This window comes from Panthera onca, chromosome B1 (genome assembly GCF_046562875.1).
Source record: "Panthera onca isolate mPanOnc1 chromosome B1, mPanOnc1 haplotype 2, whole genome shotgun sequence".
Taxonomy (NCBI): Eukaryota; Metazoa; Chordata; class Mammalia; order Carnivora; family Felidae; genus Panthera; species Panthera onca.
Window position 1 is genome coordinate 153,708,996 of NC_138342.1, and position 18,412 is coordinate 153,727,407.

At 39.7% G+C, this 18,412-nt stretch overlaps 1 protein-coding gene across 4 annotated transcripts in view; it reads right to left on the reverse strand.

Annotated features, from left to right (window-relative positions):
* The window catches only part of MSRA (methionine sulfoxide reductase A), a 462,376-nt gene that overhangs the window by 104,825 nt on the left and 339,139 nt on the right, over nt 1-18,412 (reverse strand). For all 4 annotated transcript variants that reach the window (XM_060653696.3, XM_060653695.3, XM_060653694.3 and 1 more), the window contains one exon: nt 4,090-4,196. In XM_060653696.3, coding sequence (XP_060509679.1) covers nt 4,090-4,196 — 107 coding nt within the window. The remainder of the gene's footprint in view (nt 1-4,089; nt 4,197-18,412) is intronic.

The window sequence follows — 18,412 nt, forward strand, 5'->3', positions numbered from 1 at the left end:
TTTTCTTTTCCAGGCCCCCTGCCCCTTACTCCTCCTCCACGGCACTGCACTCCCAAGTAAGTCCTCACACACAAGCCTTTGCCACAGGCTCTGTTTTCCGTGGGATCTGGACTAAGATAAAAATTATAGTGGTCACCGAGTGCAGGTATATGCAATTAGCCCTACTGTTCACCAAGAAAGGTGACACAATGAGGGCCTTCATTCTTGGTTCCCAAAATGGAAAATGACTTGACCCCTCATGGTATAGATCTGAAAAGGGGGAAAGGAGACAGTAGTTCCTGGTGCTCAAGGTGGGACAGAAGGATAAATCCTGACCCAGGACTCCTGGGCAAGGACTGTATCAAGAATGGAAAGACACCTCTGCACTTGACTGAGCTCAGCCAAGGTCCCCAGGGTTGTGGCTTTCAGTATTCAGCTCTTTCTTGTGGTGACTGAAAGGAAAACTACCTGACCCTCATGCTGTGTATCTCCAAAAAGAAAGGGAGGGAGCAGTTCCTGGTGCAGTATCTCTGATGGCCATGAGGACTGTGCTCTATGGCAGTCCCATGCTCTTGCAATAAGCCAACACAAGAGCAGAAGGCTTGGAATCTTGAGTCTTCAGCCAGGGAGCCAGACTGGCATGCCCCATGCTCCCTTCAACATAGATACACACACCCCTCATAGACTGCTATGCTGTCTAATCAGGTAGCCACTAGCCACATGTGGCTATTTAAATATACAATTAAATTAATTAAATTAAAATAAAACAAAACAAAACACTCAGCTCTCAGTTGCATTAACCACACTTCAATGTTCAATAGCCACATGTGGCTAGTGGCTATTGTACTGGAGAGTACAGAAGAGACCACTGGCCATCATGGCAGAAAGTTGTACTGGAGGTGCTGGTCTAGAGTCAAGACTTTCTGGGTTTTAGCCAGTTAGCCAGGAGACAAGTACTGGACTTGCCACTCATCTATCGGGGGGATGCAGGGCCACTTTTATTTATGTGGTAAAATAAAAGAAACATGAGAGTATTTGTTCTCTGAGTTGATAATAAAGCAATTATATGTGGTTACATTAACAGCAATGGATATTTGGATACTGGGAAGACAGAAGACCCCAATCTTTATAAAAAAAAAAAAAGACCCTACTTTTAAAAACCAAGCAAAAATGTGTACATGTATGTGTATCCCATATGCTTAGGTACAAAACACCCAAAAAGCATGTGGTTAGAAAAACTATCTAGAATATAACATTAATATTCCCCAAATCTACAAAAATAATGGATAAATTATTAAAAGTTTATTAATATTTAATATCTAAATTTTATTTCCTATGTGTATCAGTTATCTAAATCAACATGGGCTCCACTCACAGCTAAGTGTAAGAAACTATGTTGGGGCAGAAACCAAAAAATCATGTTAACTTCTTCATCATCACCTGGAAGGCACTGACCTTTGGAACTTAAAATCCTCACTGTGAACACCAGAATATCATGTCATTTGCCTGCCATAGGCATTTCCCTACCCAACCTCTCAAATGTTGGTATTCCACCAGTCCTGAGCTTTCTCCTCTCATCTCTTATCACTTCCCCGAAGTGACTGTACCAGCAACTAGGGTTTCACTAACCAAGTTGATAACTCCCAATAATAATAAGGGCTACCATTTGTTGAGCACTTATTATGTGTGAAGCCATGTGCCATATAAGCATTAACCCAGTTAAGAGTCACAACAACCCTCCCTGCAAGGAAGGAACAGCCCACATCTTCTCCTAAAAACCACCTGGATGCCCAGATCACAGGTACCTTAAACTCCACATGTTCAGACTTAACTTACCTTCACAACAAATCCACCTCTGCACCTCTATACCTTCATATACAATATCACAAGCCAGAAACCTATAAATTACCCTGGACTCCCACTCACTTTTTCTCCACTTCTAATCAAGTTCCAAGATCTATTATTTTACTTCCTAAATATCCCTTATTCCACTCTGACTGGCAGCACCCTAGAGAAGGCTCCTATTATTTCTGTCCTAGAGCCCTGCATCAGCTGTCCGACTCATCTCCCTGCATTTGGTTTGTTTTTCTGTAACTCTAGTTACTCTATGACTTAACATTATGACTCTGGGGATCTGAAATATGAGGATAATAATGAGGTCTCTCATCCTTATAGGTTTGTTTGAGTTAAGTAAGATATAGAGTTTTCTAAGTGACTTGATAAAAAGTTCCACAGCTGACATATGAATTGAGACTATTTGGTGCTAGAGGCTACATGCTTAACCACTACCACATATGCCCAGGTAAGCCCACGATTACCAGAAAAGTCATGATGAAAAGAGACATAAGAAAGGATAATTTGCAGTGAAAAGCTTTTGAGAATGGCAATATAAGTATACATGAATTATTCCAAAACTTAGCAACTTAAAACAACAAAAGCTTATTATCTTGTGGTTTCTGTAGCACTGCTTAGCTAGGTGCCTCTGGCTTAAGACCTTTCATGAGGTTGCAGTCCAACTGTCAACTGGAGATGCTGTCCCACCAGTAAGCTTGACTGGGGCTGAGGAGCTTCTAAGCTTACTCATGTTGTTCTTGGAAGCCTTTGCCCCTTGCCACAGGGACCTTTACACAGGGCTGCCTCACAACATGGCAGCTGATTTCCCTTAGGGCAAGTGATCCAAGAGACAATGAGAGAGGGCCTCCAAGATGGAAGCCCGGATCTTTTAATAAACTCATCTCAGAAGTAACATCACACCACTTCTGTCATTCATTGGGAGTGAGTCATTAAATTTAGCCCACACTCAAGGATAGGGGTTTACACAAGGGCAGAGACCACTGAGAGCCATCCCAGAGGCTGCTGACTATTATCCCCAAGCAGACATCATAGCCCTGGAGGGAGGAGGTGTGCTGAAAATAAATAAGGCCCTACCAGCACCTCCCTTAGCCTTCTCTGCTTTCCAGAGTTGAACTGACCATGAACTTCATGTCCTGCTACTTTTTTATCAGTAGATACACTCTTGTCTCTCTCTCCTCCTCACTGCCACCTTGCCACCATGGGGGTTAGATGGAGATCCCACAGATTGCTGGGAACTGTTACATATCAGACTTTTCATATTAATACTAAAATAGACCAGCATTACAGTAGCTAATGGCCTCATTGTTAAGCATAAATCTAAATCAGAAAATATAACCATAATTAAAATGTAAACAATATCACAAAGTTCTAAGAATTAAAGCAACTCAAGTTACTTTTAAAAGAAACCAAAGCTCTATTGGATTTTTTTAAGTATTATACAATAGTAAAAATAATTATTTCATGATGTAGTATCTATATTTCTGAGAAGTGTTTTTATTATAATTTAATCTCCTGTTACTAGCAAGAAAGAATGAGTATTCTGGGTTTAACCATGTTCCCCAAAAAAGATAAGTTGAAATTCCACCCCCCCCCCAGTATCTCAGAATGTAAGCTTATTTGGAGATACTGTCTTTACAGAGGTAATCAAGTTAAAATGTGGGCATTAGGTTGGACTATAATTCACTATGGCTGGAATTGTCAAAACAAGGGGAAATTTGGACACAGAAACAGATATGATAGAGGAAAGACAATGTAAAAAAGACACAGGGAGAAGACAGCCATCTATAAGCCAAGGAAAGGGGCCTGGGGCAGAGCCCTCTGTGGCAAGCCTCAGCAGGAACTGACTCAGCAGAGCCAGCACCTTGATTTTGGACTTCCAGCCTCCAGAACCATGAGACAATGCATTTCTGTTGCTTAAGACACCTAGTCTGTGGTAGTCTGTGGTACTTTGTTACAGCATCCTGAACAAATAATTATAGACAGAAGAATGAGATCCAGCAAGAGATAGAGGCAGAGAGAGATAGAGAGAAAAGAAGATACATATTCATCTGGATGAGTTGATTTTATGAGAAATGCACAAGGGCCTACTCCTAAAATATGATGTAGCATATTTATAGAGCAGAAGATGACAGACATTTCCAAAAACTATGTAAATAGAACAGTGCCAGGTGAAAACAACCAGACTGTCCCTCTACAGGTGGGGTCTGACTTGGTGGGGGCCAACAGGGGGCATCTGGGAGCAAGGGGAGACCCTACCTTCTGGTAGTCTTCTTTAGATCTCAGGGCCACCTCCAGGTGCTTGGTAGAGGTTGGATAGATGGCTGAGCGGTATTGAGAACCATGGTCATTGCCTTGGCGCATGCCTGGGAAAGTGGAGATCAGAAAGGATTACTGGAGGAGACTGAGCAACAAGGCCAGTGTCACAAGTTTTCTATGATTCATGTACTAAGTGCTTGTTTTTTTTTTTTTAATGAAGTATGGTTGACACACAACGTTATATTAGTTTCATGTATAGAACTTAGTGATTTGACAAAGTCTTAACCTTATGCTACACTCACCGCAAGTGTACCTACCATCTGTCATCATACAACACTATTACAACACCTTTGACTATATTCCCTATGCTGTACCTTTCATGCCCTTGACTTATCCATTCCATAACTGGCAGCTTGCACCTCTTCACCACTTTTCACCCATCTCCAACAACACCTCCCCTCTGGGAACCATCAGTTTGTTCTCTGTATTTACGGATCTGTTTCTGTGTTTTGTTTGTTCCTTTGTTTTGGTTTTTAGACTCCACAAATATGTGAATCATATGGTATTTGTCCTCTGTTTTACTTATTTCACTTAGCATAAGATCCTCTAGGCCCAATTCTGTTGTCACAGATAGCAAGATCTCATTCTTTTAGATGGCTGAGTAATATTCCATTATATGTGTGTGTGTGTGTGTGTGTGTGTCTGCGTGTGTGTGTGTATATAGTGTGTGTGTATATATATATATACATATATATTTATATATAACATTTATCCATTTATCCATCAATTAACACTTAACATTGCTTCTATATCTTGGTTATTATAACACTGCAATAACACAGGTGTGCATATATTACTCAGTGCTTGTTTTAATTTCCTCTTGACACTACTCTCCTTAAACAAGCATGAAATATATCTGTTTTTCTTTGCTTATTTTAATTACAACAAATATATTTGAACTTAAGTAAGTTTATTGTAGGTCTTAGATCATAGTAAATGCTTTACAAATATGTATTTTTCTATGCAGATATTTAAATCATAACCTATTCCATTCATCACTTGCAAAGCATTGTGCCACACATTATTTCTTTGGATCCTACTGAGACACCTGTGTGGCAGGTACCATGGTCCCTCACTTGGCAAATAAGGAGATGCCTATAAATGATGAAATAACTGAGGCTCAGTGAGTTTGAAGAGTTCGCCTAAGGTCATCCATCCAATCAAAGGAAAACGTGAGCCTTTTCCTTAAAGGAAAAGAGGTGAGCCTAGCCCATTTTCCACCCCTTCGCAGCAGCTAAAGTGTAGATAGTGATCAATTTCTAACTGAAAAATTTAGTCCCCAAAGTTAAACAGCCACAGGGTTACTATAGATCTCCTATAGATTTCCATGCTGTTGTCAAAATGAACTTCACACATGTTTACTGCATTATTCAATTATCAGTTTCAGTTTTAAAAGTGCCCAAAACTCCTCTGACAGAAGATTCAATCTTCCAAAAAGAACGACTTTGGCTTTGTACTTACAGATGTTAACGTATAGGTGAATTACCTGGGGATACTGTTAAAATGCAGATTCTGGTCTGGTAGGTCTATGGTGAGCCTGAGTGAGATTCTGTATTTCTAATCTGCTCATGGGTGGTGCTGACCAGCAGACGGCATTTTGAGTAGCAAGAGTTTAGAGTTTGCTCAGATATTTTCAAGGTTTTGTGTAACACATCAGCAACATTTTTAATTCCAATAATGTGTTGAGGAAAACCTGACTCTGCCGTTTCTGAGGTTTGTAGTGTACAATGCTTCCTCCACCTGCCCCCAATTCTCCCGGGATGCACACACTTTTGCACTGAACTCCTATCCAACCTTCAAGACTTAGTTGAAGCATCTTCACTCGACAGAAGCTTCCCTGAGTGTTCCTTACAGCTGTGCCAATCACTGACTCCTTTGGGCAGGTCTCTCTCTTAGAGGTTTTATCATGCTACATTGTTATTATGTGGTTGTCCCTCTTCCTCGTCTGTGAGCCTTCCAGAGGGCAGAGCCTTACAGACATAGTACCTGGTATAGCATCAGACTGATGGATACACTTCCATCAATATTTGTTGCATGAAGAATGTATGAGTTTATATCTTGTGACCCAAGGCCCAGCAATCAATACTGTAGTCCAAATCAATTAATCAAAGTGCTTTTTCCTTTGTAAATAAAATTTTAATTCAAACGTAAATAAAATCATGTTTCTTAAGAACTCTAGGAAAAAGCTGCCAATGAGCTAATACGTTTGACTAGTAGAAGGAAGGGCAGTAGCTGAAGACACCAAAGGTTCACTATGGTGGTAAATGAATTGACAAGCTAGAATTCATGATCAAAACTACAAGCTAAAAATAGAGGTCTAAATAATAACAAACTAGCAGGATTTAGGGTCAAGCCTATGGCTATCTATGGTGTGTAACGTGTGTACTTTTGCATGGGGTGGAAGGTATTTCTGGCACCTATTTGTTCACACGCCAGCTTGGCTGACTTCCTAGAAATTCCATTCTCCCACCTTCAGAGTCCCATCCTCACCTTGATACACAAAGGCCACGTGGCGACCAGGAACTAATTAGTGGCTTAAAGAGCCAATACCAATGACACCAAAATATTAATTTAATAATATATAATAAACCAGCCCATGCCTCCAATAAGCACTGTGTAATACCACATTAGAATACCTATTTCTGTATATTCACATAAGTATCATGGTATGGTTATTATAGTATACAATATATAAGTGTTATTACAGTGTAAATATTTTTATAGGATATGCTATATAAATACTGTTACAGTATTATTTATTAAGCACCTAATATGTGCCAAGTACTTTTCCAGATGCTGAGGATACAGCAATGAATAAAAGCAAACCCCAGGGTTCCACATTCTAGTATAATTTAAGACACTGGATAAATAGACATTCCAGAATGGCACAGTGGCAATATTTTTTTCTTTGTCTTCTGCAATGTTCCCTCCTTCACTTATAAGTAAGGCTTTTCTTGCATGACTACTTCACATCCTTTTGTGCACAATGCCGTGATGGAGCATTATTGTCCCCTCTGAAATATTCTCCATGAAGAAAAAGATTGCTGGATGGCTGATTTTTAGTAAAATCTGACCCACCTCCAGTCAGCACAAGATGCACAACAGTAGGGTCTTCATGTGGAGTTGGTTAAATCGATTCAAGTTTCCTTTCTTTTGGAAGATAAACTAGTATGTGAGTAAAAGAGAACATGCAGGTGTGATTTATGTATATTTTTCAACAAATTTTGCTAAGATTCCATATGCCTTGTACATTGAGGACAACAAATATCTGCATTTGGATGAAGATCCTTGAATTATCCTAGGATTATGAGGAATTGTTGCTTATGAATAAAAACTGGCTTTTTAGCAAACAAGATGGGAATAGTTAAGAATTATTCCAAGGAAACTGTATAACAGCGGTCTCTTCCACTGATCATATTTTCACAGGTAGTCTGATAGAAGAGTGCACAATGAAACATTTAGATTTACATCCACATTTAGAGCTTCTCTTGTAGTGACATGACAACCTACGGGGTAGAGACATCTGGAAGATTCCATAAAATTGTGTGGTTGAGCGGAAAAGATGCACATGACTGTCATTTCTAGGCAAGTATGTAAGGCAATGCATTTTTGTAAAAAAACAATCCATGCATTCTTTATGTAATTATGGGTTATACTACTACTACAATCCAGGATAGGGGTTTATAAGTCCTTCCTTGAAGCCACGATCCCTTGAATTAAATTCTAAGTTGATCACCTGCTAATTACCAATAGGGCTCCTGTCAGTGTTGTCCTTGTTTTCTTTGTGCAGATTTGGGCTGTCCCCAACTCACCCCAGACAGCTATAAAGAGGAGTAACATAGTGGGTATTATCCACAGCTCTGCTCCAGACTCCTCGCACCTTTCCCCTTTGCACTAACACAAACTGACTATTCATCCATTGGAAAGATGGGAATTATTCACACTGTTACAGCTGCCATCTTCAAGTCTTAAAGATTGAATTTACAGCCCTGACCTTCTGATCCCCACTCTTCTTGGATGTTCTAACAAAACTGACAGCTCCCCACATCAGAATCAATGCATGCTCTCCTCCCAGTCACTCTGGCTAAACCCCTGCCTGGCTAGGAAGGAAGGCAAGAAAGTGCTAAAGTGATACAGTAGGGGATAGAGAGAAAATATCAAAGCTTTTATGCAGACACTCTTGAATTTTGAGTGATACTGGATAAGGCATTAATGCTCTGGTATACTCATGAACAACAGTGTTAATTTGACTGAAATTTTTTTCCATCAAAATTCATCCTGAGGAAGAGATATTAATATCTTAAAACCATGCATACGTATCGACATCCTTGTGTGTGTGTTTGGCTAAATCCAATGCATGTACCTTTCAGTTCACTGATGAAGAGGCTTATTAGAAGGATAGGAGCTTAAAATTTGGAAACAGATAGCTCACTGGGAAATATGATTTGATGCTCAACAACTAGAAAAACCTGTAGAACTATGGATTTTCTGTTCTCGTTATTTTTAATACATTGCATTTACAGGTGTTTAGCATTGTTAAATTTTTCATCATTTCTTTCAACCTCCATTGGTTTATGTTAGGAACACAAAACAGTAATTCACATGTGAGAAAAACCTGTTCACTAAGTCTCTCATAAGAAGCCTAGGACTCAGAGCAACAAGACCTTGTTTTTTAAGTCTGACTCTGCCACTGACATGCTTTATGTAAATTACCTAATCATTCTGAGCTCCAAACCTCATGTGTAAAATAAGGATTATAAGGACCTAAACTATAGGTTTGTTGTGAGGAGTAAATGAGATGAAACCTGTAAAACACTTTGTTGAGTATAAAAAAATATGTAGGTGATAAGCACTTTCATTTTTACAACTTCTAAGAATCTTGGAATGTTTCAGAATTACTAGTTTGAAATAAAAATAATAAATGATGTCACACAAGATACTCTAGGCGCAACCCTTTTCATCCCCTGAAAAGCATTAAATAATACTCTTCCCTCAGATACCCATGCAGTAAAAGTCACACAGAAAAATCCGAAGAGAGAATCAAAATCCATTTTTATGTGGGGAGAAATGTGCTAGCTTTTAACTCTTTATTACATTTTTTAGCAGAAGTATCTTCCTAATGAAAATTTTAACTCTGCTAATTTCAGTGGAAAACAAACCCAAGAAAGGGAAAAACTCTTTGAGTGAATTCTCCTATACCTGCCCCTACCCATGAAGAGCTTTCCAAAGCAATGTCTCACTCTTGAGTTCTGAACTTATGTTTGGAAAAATCAGGCTTTCAGCATTATCTTGTATCTCCTGAGCTCACGGCCACTGGGGTACTGCAAAAGGGGAAAGATCTGCAGAGTGTTTGACAGAAATAGTTAAAATCACTGGAAAAATAGCTAAAAGGCCCTTCTTTCTAATTGTGTGCTTTCCTGCCTTCCACCCATCCATCCATTTTGTCCTGTCTCAGGCAAGGTACTAGGTACTGAGATTCAGAAATAAGACACATTCTTTTTTTAAAATATTTTTTTAATGTTTATTTATTTTTGAGAGAGAGAGAGAGAGAGAGACAGAGAGAGAGAAAGAGAGCAAGTGGAGGAGGGGCAGAGAGAGGGGGAAACACAGAATCCAAAGCAGGCTCCAGGCTCCAAGCTGACAGCACAGAGCCCAATGCAGGGCTTGAGCTCACGGACCATGAGATCATGACCTGAGCTGAAGTCAGACACTTAACTGAGACACCCAGGTACCCCAAGGCTTATTTTTCAAGTAGGTCATCCTCCCAGGACAGTAAAGGGAAACACATGGAAACCAGTAAGCACAATCAAGTATACAGGTGTGTCTTAATTCAGGCTGCTAAAACACAATATCACACACTGGGTGGCTTAGCAACAACACAACATTATTTATTACAGTTTGGGAGGCTGGAAGTCCTAGATCAAGGTACTGGCTGATTCAGTGCCTGGGGACAGCCTTCTTTCTGATTGCAGACAGCTGTCTTCTTGCATTATCTTTACATGGTAAAGAGAGAAAGAGAGAGAGAGAGAGAGAGGACCAGTTCTCTAGCCTCTTCTTAAAAGGACATTAATCCCGTTCATGAGGGCTCTACCCTCACATTGGAGATTACATTGGGGATTAGGTTTCAACATATGGATTTGGGGGTAACAAAAATATTCAGTCCATAACAAGGTGCTATGGGAAAAAATCTATGTAAGTTAGAAAAATACAGGGATTCAGAGAAGGGAGAGGCTAAGTTCACCTGATCAATATGGGAAAGGCCTAAGTCCTGAAAGGCTGTATAGAGAAAGTGACTTTGTCTTGAAAGAGCAGTAGATGGGCACAAGGGGTGAAAGGCATTCTCCAGAAAGTGGAAGGACAAAAGTAAGGATTATGGAACAGCATGGTGCCTTCAAAGACTTGGAAGGAACCAATACAATTTGCAAAAGCATCAGCGGCATGTTAAGGATTTTTATCAGAGTCCTAGGGCGCATCTTCTCAAGAAGGATGAACACTTTACCATCGAGCTTGAAGCCCACATGAGAAAACCAGCAGTTAGGAGCTACTGGAAAGCAGTGGTCCAACTCAGTGAATCACAATATTTGACTGTTACAACCTGATCTAAACAGTCTTTATAATGCTGTTATCAAGAGGGCAAAAGTAACCTAAACTGCATTGTGAGAAAGGACAGAAAAATGTCACTGAGAGACAGAGAATCCCTACTTGCCTTTCCTTCTTCTGCAAACAAATACATTCTCTCCAGTATCAAGTATTCACATAGTACCAACTGTGTACTCAGCACTATCGAGGTCACAGAAGAATTAAATTATGAGTCTCGATCCCAAGAAATAGCCTGGAAAAGGGAGAGAGGGAAAGCATGAAAGGAACGGTTATAAGCTTGACCCTACACTTCACCAAACTGAGTTTTTGCCAACATTCCTCCTCATACTGCAGACAGCTGTCCTTAATCTTCACATTAGCCCTGTTTAGTTGGTATTCTTAACTTTCTGTGACACAAAGGAAGCTATGAATCAGAGACATTTAGTGACCTGCCTGATGTCACAGAGCTGGTAAATGGCTGTCCTAGGATTTAAAGCTAGATCCAACGAATACCAAAATTGCTGTACAAGAAGTTACAGCAGGGGCACCTGGGTGGCTCAGTCGGTTGGGCATCCGACTTCAGCTCAGGTCACGATCTCGCGGTCCGTGAGTTCGAGCCCCGCGTCGGGCTCTGGGCTGATGGCTCGGAGCCTGGAGCCTGCTTCCGATTCTGTGTCTCCCTCTCTCTCTGCCCCTCCCCCATTCATGCTCTGTCTCTCTCTGTCTCAAAAATAAACAAAACGTTAAAAAAAATTAAAAAAAAAAAAAAGTTACAGCAAAACAATTAAAGACAATGGAACAAAGTGCCCTGTCAGTGGTGCATCAGGGGAGAAGCATCACCACTTAAGGTCCAGAAGTAAGAACAAGCTTGGTATGTGATGAGGACAGCTAAGAGACAGGGCTGGGTTCTGACAAGGGGGTTGGAAGGAAAGGAAGCTGGTTGGTTGAGCATGAGGCCGCATAGATATCTTGACAGGACACATCAGGGCCCAGATATGTATGGAAAGATCAGTCTCAGGAAAGATCAGTCTCAGGGAAGTCTCAGGGTTCTGTAGAACCCTGGGTAAGCATAATCTTCCAAAATCCAAAACTCTCTTTCATACAGATTCACTAAGTGTTGCAAAGTTCATTGTGCTGGCTTTGGAAAAACTAAGAAGATAAATTGCTGACACTATTTGGCTGTTTTCATGTCCCAGGAAAGCAAGCAATGGTCTTGCCTCAGTGGGTGAAATGAAAATAGCTGGCTGAGAAACAACATCTTGTGCTGAACATTCTCCCATAATGCTCTCTAAACTAAGTAATGAGGAGTGGGCTTTGGGGCATTCTTGAAGAGGACTGACCTCCTGGCAGCTACCAACTATTTGAGATTTTTCCAACCACCTTCTTCCAATAAGATTTGAAAGGGACAAACCATCCTGATATGTACTAAGATTTCTCTCAGCAGAGCCACAGAAAGCACTAGAAAACAGAGAAATAATCTATAATGAGGAAAAAAAGATGGAAGTTCTCATATGCTCAGCGGGCCTTCTAAACTTTAGTTAACTTTTGGGTACCAGGCCTGTTTTATACCTACCTTTTAGCTGGAGAGAGGAGAAATATGCTTGAACATGAGAATTTTAAAGGGAAGTTCACACTATGACTTATTGCAAGGTGATTACTTCAAGAAATTCCAGGACTCACCAGCTGATAGTGAACATCAAGGTGGAGAAGGACACATTTATAAGGGCCTACAATTACTAACCGTGGTAGGAACCTTCAAAGGAGCAATCTCATTAGAGGACTGTCATTGGTTGCATAGATAGGGTGACTTCCATTAGGATGAATCCATATTCTAGGATATGAATCCATATTCTGTTGCTAAGAAAATAAAATGGATCCTGACCTATAGTCTGCTTCATAAAGCCCGGAAATCAGGTTTTGTCATGTGACAGTTCTGAATTCTAATCCCAGCTCTGTGGTTTACTAACGGTGTAATGTCAGCCAAGTTATTAAACCCATCCACTCTTCAGCTTCCTCATTTGGAAAAATGAGGATGATGATACATACCTCACAGGGTTGTTAGGTATCTTATATAGGAGCTTAGTAAACATAACCCCTCCATTCCCTCAAGACTTCTAATGCAGAAATTCAAGAAGGAGATATTTTCAACATACTACTTAAGAATTAAATTCCTAAGTCAGTGAAGAGTTGTTAAGAATCTACCTCAATCCAGGAATCTTGCTAGGACTAACGTACAGACCAATGAACCTGATCTCAGTTCTCAGAAAATTTCTTGAATGTATCATCAAACAAATAAGCATGAAGAGAAGCAAGATGTACTCATTAAGAATGAACAGAGATCCGTTTAGAATCCATACCTCTTAACGACTCTGGCCTCAGTTCATCATCTGTACAGTCAAGGATTTGGGTTAGATCCTTTTAAAACCAGTTTTACTGAGGTAAAATTGACATACAATAAATGGTATACACTTAAAGTGTACAATTTGATCAGTTTTGACATGTATATACACCATGAAACCATAACCACAATCAAGATCATGAATACCTCCAAAATATTCTTCACAGCCCTTTTTTATTTTTTAAATGTTTATGTACTTATTTTTGAGAGAGAGGGAGAGAGAGAATGAGCGAGCAGGGGAGGGACAGAGAGAGGAGACAGAGAATCCCAAGCAGACTGTGCACTGTCAGCACAGAGCCAGATGCGCGGCTCAAACTCTCAAACTGTGCAAGGTAATGACATGAGACAAAATAAAGAGTTGGATGCTTACCCAACTGAGCCACTCAGGCACCCCTTCACACCCCCTTTTAAATCTTTCCTTCCCACCACTCCCAGTTCCCACCCCAAAGCCTTAGGCAAACTCTGATCTACATTCTATAGTTATAGATTCATTTACATTTTCTAGAATTTTATACAACTGGAATAACAGCATGTACTATGTTGGTACATAGTTGGTACATGGTTGGTAACTCAGCCATGTTATTACAAGTTCAACAATTTCTTCTTTTAATAGCCGAGCAGTGTTCCATTAATCAGATACCCCACAATTTGTTTATTCATTGACCTATTGATGGACATTTTGGTTCTTTCCAGCCTTGGGTTTTTAAAATAAAGCTAGTATAAATACTCATGCACAAGTCTTTGTATGTACATATACTTTCATTTTTTCTGGATAAATACCTGGGAGTGGAATGGCCGGTACATTTTTGTTTCATTTAAGACTGCCAAACTTTTTTCAAAGTGGTTGTAATATTTTACATTAGCTTCCAGCAAGGTATGAGAACTCCAGTTGTCATAGTAACACGAACGCTTGGTACACTAAGTCCTTTTAATCTTAGTCATTCTGATATATGTGTAGTAGTATCTCATTGTGGTTTTAATTTGAATTTCTTAATGCCTAATGATGTTGAGTCTTTTTCATGTGATAATTTGCCATTTGTACATCTTCTCTGATAAAGTGTTCGAATATTTCACACATTTTTAAATTTTGTTGTTTGTTTTCATATAGTTGAATTTTTAGAGTTTTTTTTATATATTCTGGTTACAAGCGTCTTCTCAGATATATAACTGGAAACTGCTTTCTCCAAGTCTGGATTTGTCTTTCATTCTCTTAGTGATTTTCCAAGAGCATAAGTTAATTTTGATGAAATCTAAATTATCAATGTTTTCTTCTATGGGTCATGTTTTAGGTGTTATACCTAAAAATCTTTACTTAACCCAAGTCACAAAGATCTTCTCTTATATTTCCCTTCAGAAGTGTTATCATTTTAGGCTTTAAATTTAGAGCTATGATTCATTTTGTGTTTTGTATGTGGCATGAGGTACAGGTCAGAGTTGTTTTGGTTTCCTTGCTGTTATTGCTGTTGTGTTCTTTTGTTGTTGCTTTTTTGCAGAAGGATATACAATTGTTCCAGCACCATTATGGAAAAGATTATCCTTTCTCCACTTTACAGTCTCCCCTTCCAGACTTTGTGCTGTGTTTGCAAAGCATTGAACTCCTACATAGCTTACCACCCTCAAAATACACTTATTATTTTGACTCTAAACAGTGGGTGATATTTTAAAGAGACTTCCATCTTTTAAAGTCTTTGTGTTTAGTTCAAATGTAGTTAACATTGCTAGTACTCTTTATTCCTTTGTGTAGATATATATTTCCAGCTGGTATCACTTCCTTTCTGCTTAAAGGACTTCCATTCACATTTCCTTCTAGCTCAGGTCTGCTAGTGATGAATTCATTCAGCTTCTATACATGTGAAACACACTTGAAAGATATTTTCACCAGGCAAAGAATTCTAATATGACAGTTCCTTTTTTCCTTTCAGTACTTAAAAGATATTGCTCCACTGCCTCATAGCTGGCATTGTTCCTGATGAGAAATCTGCTGTCTTCTGTATCTATGCTGCCTTGCATGAAATTTATCTTTGTTTTGTGGCTACTTATAAGATTTTTTCTTTATCAGGGATTTTAATGATTTGATTATCATGTGTCATGATGTCCTTTTCTTCATTTTGTGTGTGTGTGTGTGTGTGTGTGTGTGTGTGTGTGTGTTTGATGTTCATTTAATTTCTTATAGATTTGTTGTTTTATCAAATTTGGAAATTTTTTTTGACGTTCAAATTATTTTCATCTCAGACCTTACAATTTTCATCTCTTGAAATTGGGTTAGGCCTTTTTTAAAATATATTCTATCCTTCTATTTAATGTGTTCAATACTTCCTTTAGATTTTTAAACATAATGAATACAGTTTTAAGTACCTTAATTCTTATTGCTAGTTCCATTATCTGTGTCAAGATTGGGTCATTTTCCATTGATTAATTTTTCTCACTGTATACAGTATTTTTCTGCTTGTTTGAATGTCTAGTTATTTTTAATGGATTCCAGAAAGTGTGAATTTTACCTTGCTGGGTGCTGGATATTTTGTAATTCTACATATATATTCATATTCTTTGTTATAAAATGAGGTTGTTACTTGGCAGAAGTAATATATCCTTGAACTTGGGGGAAGATGGCTGAGTAGGAGGACCCTAAGCTCATCTCATCCCACAGATATAACTAGAGAACACTCACATCGGTGAAAACAACCCAGAAAACCACCCAAAGACTAGCAGAACAAACTCCACAACTAAATGTAGAGAAGCCGCCACATTGAAGTGGGTAGGAAGGGCAGAGACAGGGTAGGAAGCTAAAGGGACCAGGCCATAGGCAGGGCAGGGGGTGGGGGTGGGCAATCGTGTGTGTAGAGAGGGAGAGAAACAGACCCTTATACTGGGAAGGGAGGGAAGGTATAGCTCCATAACATTTGCCTTTGAAAACTAGAGAGGCCAATTTTGAATTTTGTGAGTTCTTACAACCAATAGGACTTAAAGCTTGAAATTTAAAAAATCAGTGGGCTAAGCTCTGGGAGAGCTGTGGGAGGGTGAAAGGAAGCTGATTCTCTGCCCTTAGAGGGACAGCACAACAAATAGCTCACAAAGATACAGAGTAGAAGCAGCAGATTGAAAAATGCCTCGGGCATATGAGAGAGAGAATTATGTATCAATCTCAGAGTATGTCCCAGAAGGGCAATGTTCATTGAGGGCCTTCTCTAGGAACAAAGGAGCTGGCAGGTACCATTTCCCTTCCCTACCTCCAGTGTAAACATACAACCACCAGCCACCTGTGGGAACTGACATGGAGCTGACATTCATTACCTAACTTGCTTATACCAAGCTCTGACCCCAAACCCCCAACCCCACAGATCCACCCTTTCCAGTCATGCTTGCCTTAGTGCCAGTATTGTGGGTCCCCTCCCCAAGAAGACCATTGCACTTGTTAAAATTATGCATCCTGCCCATGCATGCTTTGCACACATTGTTCCGACTGCATGACCACCCTGGTTGCCTGGTCCCAGTGGTGGCAGCAGTGGCACACCCACTCTCACTGGCACACAAACCCCATGGGCACTGCTCAACTCACCCCCTTCCAACATGCTCTTGGCTAGAGCCCATTCGAGCTGAGGCTACAGGCCTGGAAGTGGCCCTGAAAGGGGCCAGCACCACTCCAAAGTGGGTCCATCCCTGGAGTGAGGAGAAGATAACCACATACACCAGTCAGCTGTTGAAGACATTTGGTGTGATTGCAGGCCCTGCCCACCAATGAAAACTTCTCAGAGGACAATACAGGGAAAGTGCCTTGCAGTTTGGTGCTACTGCAAATGTCTATTTTGAATCAACTCAAGCCCATGGCAGCCCCAGATTGGTCCACTAACACCATAGGGATCAAACACTGCCCACAACAGGCAAAGAGTACCACCGAAGACAACTGGACCAAAGGAAAAAGCAGCCAAGACACAATGGCAGGGTTCATGCAACACACACAGTAGAAACCCCCGAAGTGCCAGATTCTGGGGAACAAGAGACACTGCACTACAAGGCACAACATGATCTCTTCTTCATAAGGCTATTACTTTCAAGAGCAGGAGACACAGCTGACTTACCTAACACACAGCAACAGACAGAGAGAGTTGGAAAAAATGAAGAGACAGAGGAATATTTTCCAAATGAAAGAACAGGGCAAAATCACAGCAAGAGACCTAAGTGAAACAGATATAAATAATATGCCTGATAGAGAATTTAAACTAATTATCATAAAGACACTCACTGGACTTGAGAAAAGAATGGAGGACATCAATGAGACCCTTAATACAGAGATTTAAAAAAAAAAAAGAAATGAAGAACACAATAAATGAAATTAAAAATACATTAGATGGAATAAATAGCAGTCTGGAAGAAGCAGAAGAATTAATCACTGACCTAGAGGACACAGTAATGGAAAGTAATCAAGCTGAGCAGGTGAGAGAAAAAATTATGGAAAATAATAGATTTAAGGGACTCAGCACCTCCATCAAGCATAATAGCATTCACACTACAGGGATCCTGGAAGAAGAAGAGAGAGAAAGGGGGACAGAAAACTTCTTTGAAGAAATAATAGCTGACAAATTTCCATATCTGACAGCTGAAAAAGATATCCAGATCCAGGAGGCACAAAGGTCTCCCAAAAAAATCAGCCCAAGGAGGTCCACACCAAGACACATAGTAATTAAAATGGCAAAAAGTAGTGATAAAGAGATAATTTTTTAAGCAGCAAGAGAAAAGAAAATAATTACATACAAGGGAAACTCCATAAAGCTATATGTGGATTTTTCATTTTAAACTTTGAAGGCCAGAAGAGAGTGGAATGATATATTCTTACTGCTGAAAAGGCATAATCTACAGCCAAGAATACTCTAACCAGCAAGGCTATAATTCAGAAGAAGGAGAGATAAAGAGTTTCCCACACAAACAAAAGCTAAAGGAGTTCTGACCACTAAAGTAGCCCTACAAAAATGTCAGGTGGGGACTCTTTTAGAGGAAAGTAAAGACTGTAAGAGTAAGAAAAGTATGAAGCACAAAAGCAGTAAAAATAGGTGTATCTGTAAAAATCAGTCAAGGGACACACAAAATAAAAGGATGTAAAGCATGACACCATATACCTAAAATGTAGGGGGGTGGGGAGAGGAGTAAACAATGTGTTCATATTTAAGTGACCATCAGCTTAATATAGACTGATATATGCAGAAAATGTTATATCAAAACATAATGGCAACCACAAATCAAAAGCCAACAATAGATATGAACAAAATAAAGAGAAAGGAATTGGAGTATATC